Source organism: Cynocephalus volans, chromosome 6 (assembly GCF_027409185.1).
Source record: "Cynocephalus volans isolate mCynVol1 chromosome 6, mCynVol1.pri, whole genome shotgun sequence".
Taxonomy (NCBI): Eukaryota; Metazoa; Chordata; class Mammalia; order Dermoptera; family Cynocephalidae; genus Cynocephalus; species Cynocephalus volans.
The window spans coordinates 97,001,319-97,013,172 of NC_084465.1; the positions used below are offsets into that span (position 1 = coordinate 97,001,319).

Consider the following 11,854-nt stretch of genomic DNA (forward strand, 5'->3'; position numbering starts at 1 on the left):
CAGTCCTGCTGGAGAACAGGCCTCTAAAAGGTGGGCAGGGAACATGTCTGGCTAGTGCGCGGCCTGGCACACGTACGTTTGAATGGATGGTGGTGAGACCTGGGAGTCAGATATGGTTCCTGTTGGGGGGACTATTCCCTACCCTGGGGGGCCAGGCATACTTAGCACCTTCCTTCTGCCATCAAGAGTCCAGATCTGAACCCTTCCAGAAGAGAGGCAAAATATCGTGAGGGAATAAGAATGGACTTTAGAATCATAGAAATGGGTTTTAAACCCCACTTCTGCCACTGATTTGCTGGTGACCTTGGTTGGCTCACTGAAGCCTTTATAACTTCCTCACTTACAAACCAGGGATCACCATACCAATTAAACTGGGTGGACTGGTCCCATGCAAATGTTGTCTCACTTTCACAAAACCCCACTAAAAGGACAGTAAAGGAATAAAAAAGCTATTAATCCATTAACACAAAGAGAGCAGGAGGCGGGGAAGCAGCTAGTGAAAGAAACAAATTTTGGAATGATAGAAAGATGAAGGAAGCATCCTAAAGGCCTCTGGGGGGACCCTGATGAGAAGTTTCACTCACAGAACCACTGAGGGTGGGCTGAGGCAGGAGACTGAGAACAGGGGTGAGTGGAAGTTCATGTATTAAAAACTGGGGGACCCACAGGGCTGGCCAGTTAGCTCAGCTGGTTAGAGCATGATGTTACAATATCACAGTCAAGCGTTCAGATCTCCATACAGGACAGCTGCAAAACAACAACAAAAACAAAAACAAAAACCTGGGACTTAGGGCTAGCCAGTTAGCTTACTTGGGAGAGCACAGTGCTGATAACACCAAGGTCAAGGGTTTGGATCCCCATACTGGCCAGCTGCCAAAACAAAACAAAACAACCTGGTGGACCTGGGACCTCCACCTCTGCCTGGTCTCTATATCCATCCCACCCTCCACCTACCCTCAACAGGATACTAGAAAATTTTCTGCTGGAGAAACTGACCAACTTCAGAGAAAAGACCTTTCCACCCCATTAAGCAATGAAAAGCTGGCCTGCTGCCCATCCACCATACAGCAAAGCCCACCATTCAGCAAGCTCTACCCCCACACAAAAAAAATTTCCAGTCAGTGTTGTAGGGTCTCATTCTTTTTTTTTTTTTTTTTTTTTTTGTCGTTTTTTCGTGACCGGCACTCAGCCAGTGAGTGCACTGGTCAGTCCTATATAGGATCCGAACACCGCGGCGGGAGCGTCGCCGCGCTGCCAGCGCAGCACTCTACCAAGTGCGCCACGGGCTCGGCCCAATAGGGTCTCATTCTTAAATGTAGATAGGCAGCCAAGCTTTCCAGACTCAGAGGGAAGCCTGCAAAATGAAAGACAAGAGACTAAAACAAACAGACCTAGAGAGCAGAAGGAAATCTTAGAAAGAACTATATTTGATATTCACAGAAAAGATGTTGGTTCCATGAAATGAGAATAGGATGCCTTGGACAACAGCAACAACCAGAAAGCCAACAGAACAAGAAAAAGTTCTTAGAAGTTAGAAATATAATAGCATAAGTAAAAATTCACTAGCAAAATGGGAAAATAAAATTGAGGAAATCTCCCAGCAAGCAGAGCAAAAGAGAAAATAGAGAAAATTAGAAGGCTGAATCCAGAAGGTGCAGTATCTAATAGGAATTTCAGAAAGAACTGAGAAAATAGAGAGGAGCAAATTATCAAAGAGCTAATAGGACAATATATGCCAGAACTAAAGGATTCAATTTTTCATATTGAAAGGGCCCAAGGATTGGCCAGTTAGCTCAGTTGGTTAGAGTGTGGTGTTATAACACCAGGGTCAAGAGTTTGGATCCCAGTAAGGGCCAGCTGCCAAAAAAATAAACCAAAGAGCCAATCAAGGTAAAAAGACCCTCACTGGGAGACATGATATAATACCAGAGCACTGGAGATAAAGCAAAAATCCTGAAAGCTTCAGAGAGGAAGGAGTATGGAGAGAGAATGACATGTAAGAGAGATCAAGAATCAGAATGGCAGTGGACTTATAACCCTGGAAATCCTCTCAAATTTCTGAAGGAATATGATTTTCATTCATGAAATCTATCCCTAGGCACACTTTCCATCAGCATAAAGACATCAACAGAGAAGACAAATTATTTAGCTCTCATGCCCCCCCTCAAATGAAGCTACCAGAGGGTTTGCTTCTCCAAAATATTAGGGAGCACAAGTTAGAAGAAGACCTGGCATCCAGGAAACAGAAGCTCCACCCCAAACGGAAGCCATGGGGAAGTGTGGGGTGATACCTGTGCAGAGGCTGAGAGTGGACATCCAGATTGGAGCAGGAAGCCACCGCTCCCAGGCGGAGATCCCCCGAATATACATGGAATTGGTGTGCGTTACCTCAAATGCTTGAAAACTGGGAAAGGTAATTGCAAGGAGTGTGGTATCTTTTGCAGCATTTAGAAAAAATACCAAAATTTGTATATAGGAAAACAAAGAGAAATAATGATAGCTATCAATGAGAAGGGAAATGTAAACAGTACACTACTTGGTTCAGCAGAGAATATTGACATAGTATTTGTCAATACCATGTAAACACTGACTCATGATTTCACAAGAAATTATGATAAAATCATATTAAGAGGATGAAGGGAGGAGAAGTGGGGTGATTGAGGTGCGAGAGAGGAAAGCTTCATCTAAATTAGTAGGAAGTCAGGCTGGCCAGTTGGTTGACTGGGTTAGAGCATGGTGCTGATAACACCAAGGTCAAGGGTTCAGATCACCTACAGCCAGCCACTAAAAATAAAAAAATAGTAGGAAGCCATTTGATGTTGCGTAAAATGGATAAATCACAAAACAGCAGTTTATCACTTAAGTCAGTGGTTCTCAACCAAGGGCAGTTCTGCTCCCCAGGTAATGTCTGGAGACACTTTTGGTTGTCACAGCAGAGTGAGTGGGAGCATTACTGGCACCTAATGGTGTATTAGTTTCCTATGGCTACAGTAAAATTCAGTGGCTTAACGTGAGTTTGTTATCTATGGTTCTGGAGTTCAGAACTCCAAAATGGGTCACAGTGAACTAACATCAAGCTGTCGGGAGCATTGTTGGGTACCCCAGTGGAGAATCTGTTCCTCACCTTTGCAGCTGTTGGAAGCTTCCTGAACTCCTTGGCTCACAGCCTCCTTCAGGCCTCGGAGCCAACAGCTGCATCACTCTGATCTCTAACTTCCGTCTCCATCACAGCCCTTCCCTAACTTGGCCCTCTTCCACATTTAAAGCTCTTGTGATTACTGGGCCAGCCCGTTGCTCACTCGGGAGAGTGCGGTGCTGAAGGCCACGGGTTTGGATCCTATATAGGGATGGCCAGTTAGCTCAATGGCTGAGCATGGTGCTGACAACACCAAGCCAAGGGTTGAGATCCCCTTATTGTCATCTTTAAAAAAAAAAAAAAAAGCTCTTGTGATTACACTGGGCCCCCCTTGGATAGTTCAGAATAATCTGCTTCTGTTAAGGTCAGCTGACTAGCAACCTTAATTTTGATCTGTAGTCTCACTTTCCCTTTATCATGTGGCATAAATATTCAAAGATTCAGGGATTAGGGGTGAACATCTTTGGGGGGCCATTACCCTACCTACAGCAATGGGTGCAGGCCAGGGGTGCTTCTAAACATCCTGCAATGCACAGGACAGCCCCACAAATGTCAGTGGTGCTGAGTCTGGAAATTTCTGATCTAAGGTAGTAGTTGAACTATGTTGGGGGGGTCTGGGCAGGAGAGGGCAATGAGAGTGCCCTGGGAAGCTGGAAATTTTTTCTATCTTGTGCTGGGCTTTGAGCACATAGGTGTATACATATGTAACACATGAATGTTAAGATATGCATACTTTATTGAAAGTATGTTATACCTCTTTTAAAAGACCATCACTTTAAAGAATAGCAGTTAAGCTTACGTTTTTAAAATATGGAAATACTGGAAGGAACAGCTGAAAGAGTTGGAAGCAGCTGCCTAAAGCAGTTGCCTCTGGAGGACCTGGATGTGAAAGGGTAAGGCAGAGACAGCTTTTTTTTTTTCTTCATTATAGTAGTAGTTGTTTTTTTTTGTTTGTTTGTTTGTTTTTGTCTTTTTCGTGACCGGCACTCAGCCAGTGAGTGCACCGGCCATTCCTATATAGGATCCGAACCCGCGGCGGGAGCGTCACCGCGCTCCCAGCACAGCACTCTCCCGAGTGCGCCACGGGTTCGGCCCATTATAGTAGTATTTGATTTATACTGTTTATTACCTTTATAAAAATTAATAGTTAAAAAAATGACAGAATCGAGAGATTTGCTCATTCATCCCGTCCTTAGACAGAGTTTCTGTTCCAGGTCAGGAACACAGACAGAGGGGGGAAAGGGGGGGCAGACGCAGTCCTAGCCCTGTGCAAATAGTCCCAGTTGCCATTGGTGGGTTTCTGAGGGATTATCATGTGTAGGAAAAGAGAGGTGAGCCCCAGAAAGGAGGGTCAGTGCTCATGGGCAGTTAGTATCACCACCTTCTCCCCAAATGGAGCTTTGGCTGCAGATCCTGGTTGGGGGGAGACAGAAGGCTTTGTCACCCTGCTCCCTCGGCTCAGGGCTGGGCAGGGCACAGAGCCCCTCCTCTGCACCCTGAGCTGGGAGCCCCCAGGAGCCCTCAAAGGACTCTGCTTTGCTTCTCTAACCTGCCCTGGGCTCCCTCCCACGAGCCTTCTGCAGACCCCGCCCCTCTGTCCCCCCTGTGGCCTTTATCCTTTCCAGGCATCCTGATATTTTCACTCCCTGCAGCCACAGCTGATATTTAAACCTCAGAAAGAGGTAGCACACCGAACCTGCCATGCTGCAGGGTACTTTCTCCTTTGAGCAACACTACATTTTTAAGGTTTAGCCATCTGCTACTAGTAGCTGTACTTCAGCTCTCTAACTGCCACAGGGACCACCATCCCAGAGTAGACCACGATTGATCAGTTTCCCTACTGATGGACTTTCCCCTGCAGAAGCTCCCTGGGCCACCTCCAAGGGGCGCCTTAGACCCTCCCCGGCCAGACTGCCATCCCCTGGGGTTCCAGAGGTGCCCACGTCCCCTCCTCGGCTGGGAGTGGGAGGCAGTGCCAGGGGACGCCTGCAGGGTGTGCAGCTGCCTGGCTCTGGCCCGTGTCGTGCGGAGCTGCCCGCCCACCTCACACTCCAAGCGGCTCTCCAGGCCAAGGGCTCTCAGGGGAGCAGGGTGGGGATGGTGGGTGGCGGCTTTGGGGAGGCCCCCTGGTCCCTGTGTTCCTCCAGGTGCAGAGCGGGCTACCTCTGCATTCCCTACCCCGCCTGTCTCTGTGCCTAAACCCCCCTCCCTCATCAAAATGTTTTCATTGACAAGTGGAGGGGTGGGTCAGCCTCTGGAACAGCAACAATAGATCCTAGCCACAAGCATTTATTGAGTGCCTACTGTGTGCCAGGCACAGTACCAAGACCCAAGACAGAATCATCAATGCTCACAAGATGATAATGACGTGGCCACTGCAATTATCCCCAGTTTACAAATGAGGAAACAGAGGCAGGAAAGGTTGAGGCACTAATCGCTCCCCCTACACCCACCACCATCAAGCCTGGGGCAGGCCTGAGCCTAGCCACCAGGCTCAAAGGCCAGCTTCTCACCGGCTCTGTGTGGCCATTGAGGGGAGGGCAGCAGCTTCTGCTGCTGCTAAACCTCCCTAGGGAATCTCTGAACCGACCAGGGCCCCTCATACTGCTGGAGCATGGCCCTTGTCTGTACCCCACTCCCCCAGCCCTTCTGTGCTTCTCTCTACCTGAATGCTTCATTTTCCCCAAACTGAGGCTCTCAGGCTTGGGGTCTAGGTTGTATCTCCCTCCCATCACCATTTACCCAACAGATGATCTGGGACAAGTCAATTCTTCCTGTGCCTTAGTTTCCTCATTGGTAAAACAGAATTAATAATAGTTCCCCTCATGGGATTGTTTGTAGGTCAAAATGAGATATTTATCATGATCCCAAACAAGATCCCTGGTATCTGGGGCCTAGAGGGTGCCTCGTTAATGGTGTGGTTGCTGGGGGAGGGGGGGTCTGATTATTACTATTATTTTTTTTTTTCCAGCAGCTGGCTGGTACAGGAATCGATTATTTCGAGGGCTGAATTCACCCTGGGCTGGGGTCAGGAAAGAATGTGTCAGGTCCTGCCCTCTGGGAGGGGGGCTGTTAAACCCAGGCAGGCATGGTGGAATGCTCTTGGGGACAGTTCCGACCATGGCCATTTAAGCAGAGTCCTGAAGAATGAGTAGGAGTTTGCCAGGTTAAGAAGGACGTTCTAGGCACAGAGGCACAGAGGTTGGCAAAACCACAGGTTGTTGGTTAAGACAAAATAAACAAAATTAGGACTGGCTGGAGAAAGTGGCCACGTGGGTACCATGACTGGAAAGAAGGCACTGGAAGTGGTCAGGTCTGAGAGTGTGAGGAGGGGCTGTCTCTTCATCCTGCTGGGCTTGGGAACCACTAGCCAGCTCAGGGATGGCTTGAGGTGGCCAAACCTGTGGTTTCCCAGCATCCATCCCTCTGCAGCAGGGAAAAGGGTGATGGGGAGAAGCTAGGGGTGGCAGAGGATAGGACAGGGTCTGGCGGGAGTCTTGAGAGCTGTATTAGGTGAGGACAAGGGATAACCCTCAGGAGAGGAGCTACACAGAGGAGTCGAGTGGTGCTAGGGCCCCCAACCATCTCTCCTGCCTTACCCCACTGGGGCTCTGTCAGCCTGCTGGTTTTTGCTGTACTGGTGCCCCACCGGCAAGAGCTCTGGCCAAGGGGGCACCCACCCTTGCGCCTGAGGCCCCTGGTCCCTGGACTCCCTCCCTGGCAGTGGTACTCCTGGTGGGAGGAAGCGGAACAGGGGAAGCAGGGGCGCCCCCGGGGAGCCTCAAGTCCACTTCTAGCTAGAGGCCCCTTCAGTGAGGTGCTCAGGGGGCGTCCCCGCCCCAGCAGCCCGAGCTCGCACTTCTCTTTTCCTCCACCCACCTCTGGCGAGGCCAGCAGGTACCACGGGGGCGGGCCGGGGAGGGGCCACCGAGCGGTTATAGTCGGACCCGCGGGGGACCACCTACTCGCCTCTAGGCTCCCGCGCTCCAGCTCCCCGACGCCGCAATTCCGCCGCGCCCAGACCCAGCCGAGCCGGTTCTTGTCCCGCCCCGCCGGGCGGCCGTCGACCTGAGCGCCCTGGCGCGGGGCCCGGGCCGGGGGGCTGCCGCGAGCCGGCAGCTGCTCGCGTGGCCGCTGCTTCTGCTCCTGCTGCCGCTGCCCGCCGGCGCCTGGTACAAGCACGTGGCGATTCCCCGCTACCACACGGTGGGCCGCGCCGCCGGCCTGCTCATGGGGCTGCGCAGCTCGCCCTACCTGTGGCGCCGCGCGCTTCGCCCGGCCGCCGGGGGCCTGACCTGGGACACCCTGTCCCCGGGGCTCGCCGCCCGTGACGCTCTCCTCCTGCTTCCCTCGGGGGGTCAGGAGGGGTGGGGACCGCGACACAGCAGCTCCCGGGCACGGCTCCCCGTCCGTGGACTCCGGAGCTTGCGCACCCCGGGGTCCGCGCACGAACCGGGGCCGCAGCTGGACCTCCGCTCCCGGACCCCAGCAGAGCCGGCCAGGTACGTGGCGGGAGGGAGGGGGCCAGAACGGCAGCGGTAAAGGGGATCTCGAGAGGTCTCAGCCTGGAGCGTACGTCTGCATTCCCGGAGTAGTCTCTACCCTCGAGGCCCAGGGCGGCAGCGGAGGGCGCACGGCCCGCTCCCCACGGTCCTGCTGTTTTTTCTAGAGACTTCAGAGAGACCTCGCCCGCCCAGCCTTGGTTCCTGCTGCAGACCTCCTTCGCTGGTCCCCGCCTGGCCCCAGCACCGCCCTGACAGCATCCCCTACCCGCGGAGCCCCCGCACCCGGCCCGGGAGGATTTGCTGCGTCCTGCAGGGCGAGCAGCGCCTGCCGGGTGGTTCTGTCCAGTTAATAAAACCCGCCTGATTTCTGCGCCCCCGCGTGTGACCCTGTGTACTTTGCCATCTAGCTTAAGGGCGCAAACAGCTGCACCCACGCCCTGGCAAATGTCAGGCGCCCCCTGCTGACCAGGGGATGGGGGGGCCCCCTCTCCAGCCTCAGCGATGTGTGTCATTGGGGGGGAGAGGGGGGGCGAAGGAGAGACATCAGGGACTGGTTCCCCTCCTCTGCCTGTGCTGCCCCTTCTGTTTCGGGGTGGGGTTATCAGGCCTGGTTCCAAGGTGAGGTGACCCCAGGGACTCCTATGGGGCGGAGACCCTGGGCCTTGTCCGCACCCATTGGGGTGTACAGGAGGAGGAAAGCAAAAGCTCTTACCTGCTGAACCGGACCCCCCACCCAAGCCTCCCAGGAGCCCCACAGGGGGCCCTTCCCTATGCCCTCTGGCCATGCTGGGGAGAATGTCCCCCTGCACTGTGGGCTGTGACCTTCAGCCCAGGCAACCCACCTGAACTCTCCCCCATTTCCCAGCATTCATTTCACACCTGTGTCTCCCTGAACTCCCCTGCACCGCTGGCTTCCTTCCAGAGAGGAAGTGGGAGCCCCAGCCCTCTTCTCGTGGCTGTGCTGTCTTCCTAGGGAGGAAGGGTTCCTCCACCTGAGCCCCCTTGCTTCCTCAGAGACCCCTTCTCCTCTATCCCCCTCTGCGTTTCCAGTCATTGGCTCCAGCCCCACCACATAAATGTGCTCTGCTATCTGGAATAAACCGGACCCCTCCACTGGGGTACTTCCAGCTCCCCTGTCACAGGTGTCCCCGAGCTCCTCCACCCTCCTACTTCCTCTTCAACTCTCTTTAATTTGGCCCCTGACTTCCACAATTGTCCTGGACCTCACACCACCCAGGTCACTGTGCCTGATGCCATCATCCCTTGGAGGCCTCCTTGGCCATGTTACAGGGTCTCCTGTGTGGCGACCCAGCAAGGACTAGAGGAAGGGTGGTCCCAGGTCTGTCTACCAGGCTGGCTTTGGGGCACCCATGTGGAACCAGCTCCCACATTCCCCTCCTGGCTTCTGGCAGCCCCTGCCCCTTCCTGGCTGTCCCTTCTGATCTGGGTACATCTTTCTCCCTACTTGGCCCCCAAATGTGGGTGCTCCTTTTTTCTGCACCCCGAAATTCCTATGGACCCCTAAATTTATTTAACTTGATTCCACCCAGCCCTTTCCCAGGATCTGTACTGGAAAAGAGGTGGTCATGACCCCTCAGTTTGACCCGTTCTCCTCCCTCCAAGCCCATTCACCCCCACTCCTGCCCCTGCTCCTCACTGAACCTGACCTTTCAAAACATACATGTCCTGACCTTGTCACTCACAAATGCACACACCTCAAGGGCTCCCCACTGCCTATGGGAAAATATCCACGCTCCCGGGCCAGGCCTCAGGGCTGGCCCCGTCCCAGTCCCATGGCTCCATCCCTTCTCCCACCTCCTGCTCCAGCCTGCAGGAACTTAGCGCAGGCTTCAGAACAGCCTGGGGTGCTCCCACCCTGAAGGACTTCAGGCCCCATGCTGATGAAATACCCCTTTGGGGCCTCCCCTAGCTCAGGTCAAGGTACACAAATCCCTATTTCTTTTTTTTTTTTTTGAAAGATTCTTTATTTATTTATTTATTTATTTATTTATTTTTTTGGTGACCGGCAAGGGGATTGCAACCCTTGGCTTGGTGTCGCTCGCACCGCGCTCAGCCAGTGAGCGCACCGGCCATCCCTATATAGGATCCGAACCCGCGGCGGAAATGCAGGAGCGCTGGTGCGCTCCCAGCGCCGCACTCTCACGAGTGAGCCACAGGGTCGGCCCCAAATCCCTATTTCTGTGGGTCTCAGAGATGTTTCCCCAGTGCTTGCCAGCTCCTGTGGTCCACAAATGCTTGGTCACAAGTGCTGGGGTACTTGGTGAGGGGCCCAGATTTCATGTGGCCTGGACGTACCCTAGCCCAGAGAGGTTTGTGCCAGGTCTAAGGTGGAGGAGCAGAGCCGATCAGGTGTGCAGATGCTCGGCTTCTCTGCCTACCACTCCCCATAACACTCTAATGCTTCTGCATCCGGCAGGACCGGATCGGATCGAAGCCACAGGGGCGGGACGTGGGGCAGCCCCGGGGACAATGCGATGCCCCCCATAACCGGCAGGTGGCGGTACGTGGCTACTGTTCTGGGCGACGGCCATCTACCCGGGCCTCCTGTGGTGGGTGGGGCTAGGGGCGGGCGGCGGGCGGGGGAAGAGGGTGGGCGGGGCGCCACCGCCCCGTCGGCAGCAGCCGGGTTTGCAGCACCTCCTTTCTGCCGTTCTTCCCTCCTCGGTCCTTCCGCATCTCGGCTTCTCTCTCCTTCTCGGCCCTCGGTCTCTGTCGATCTCCTTTCTCCTTCCGTCGCCCTGGTCCCGCCTGCTCCAATTCTGGGCTCTAAAGAGAAGTATGGTGTAGTCTGAGGGCGGAGGCCCTAAGCAAGGCCTGGTTATGCTCCGGGGCCGTTAATGCCCATTAAGGAGGCAGCGCCCGCCTGGGAAGCTCTGGGCCATTACCGGGGCGTCGGACTATTGACTCTACCCCCAAACTGGGCCTCAGGCCTCTGCCCATGGCCACACCCCACAGACACCGCTCATGCAGGCTCAGTGCTCAGAGGAAAGTCCCGTATCCGCCGCAGGAACACAGGGGCAACCCGCACCTTAGGGGGGCCCTCCAATAGCGCAGAGGAGGGAAGGACTGAAACCTGCAGTCCCTCTGTCGTAGATGGCGACTCACACCTGGGTGGCAAGTTGTCAGGGGTGGGGTGAGGGGATGGGGTGTATGGGGGAATCTCCCAGGCTTCTGGTCAACCCTGACTCCATCCTGCCTGCTATGGCCTGGGGCCGGGTCACCCCACCCCACAGAACAAGCAAAATAAGGCACACCCTGCCTGGGACGCTGACCCTAGAACCTCACCACCCACCTCCCCTCTCCCATTCTCCAAGACCTTGAATAGCTTACAGCGCCTGAATGCCTTTCAAGTCCCCACCTCCAGACCTTTGCCCACGCCGTTCCCTCTGCCTCTTTCTCTGCTTCTCCCACCTCCGTCACAGCACCCCGTTGTGCCTGAAGCCAGCCACAGAGCCAGGCTGAGAGCTTCGCAGGGCTGGCTGGGGGGAAGAGGCTTGGGAGGGTTGCCCAGGAGGGCTGCTGGGTCGCCCTCACCCACCTCTGTTATCCAGACCCCCATACTCCTGTGTTCCCTCTCAATTATTCCTGCTACCCCCTCTGAAATTGTTTCCTCCTGCTGTTCCGTGGCTACCTTTATTTATTCTGCTGCTGTTACTGACTTCAGTGGGAGCCAGTTCCTCTGCTACCCATCCCCTTTGTTTCTCTAGGACATTGCTTTGTTACTCTGTTACCTTCCTTGATACTTCCTCAGCTCCCTTTCTGCTTTGGGGACTCCTTTGTTAGTTACTCTGTGACTGCAATGTCCTGTGATACTTCCTTGGTTCAGGGCTCCTGGCTGTGACCACATGTCCTTGGTTACTTTTCCTCTGGTGGTGTTCTGTTCCCCATCCTATCATCGGTCACAGGCTGGAGGATGCAGTTGAGTTCTGGGTTGCAGAAGGCCAGTGAGGGCCCAAGGCTGATTGGGAGAGTCTGCCCTACTGGGGATGGGGAACTGGAGGATCTCTGAGCTCTCTAATCTAGGGGACCCAGGGTCTCTTCCTCCACCCCATCCAGCCACCTCTCTTGATTCTGGTATGGCCACAAAGCTACGGCCTGGCAGGTCTTGGGTAGTCCTGGTTGCTGTGGGAACCCCTACCTGATGGTGGTATGTGGGGTACATGTTGGACCACAGTGTCTACATCCATCACAG

At 54.3% G+C, this 11,854-nt stretch overlaps 1 protein-coding gene across 1 annotated transcript; it reads left to right on the plus strand.

The window, feature by feature from the left end:
• The first annotated feature begins 6,417 nt into the window (after positions 1-6,417).
• Positions 6,418-7,893, plus strand: NPW (neuropeptide W). Its single transcript, XM_063101076.1, has 3 exons — positions 6,418-6,459; positions 7,112-7,638; positions 7,806-7,893. The coding sequence occupies exons 1-3, from the start codon at positions 6,418-6,420 to the stop codon at positions 7,891-7,893; spliced, it is 657 nt and encodes a 218-aa protein (XP_062957146.1).
• The last annotated feature ends 3,961 nt before the right edge of the window (positions 7,894-11,854 follow it).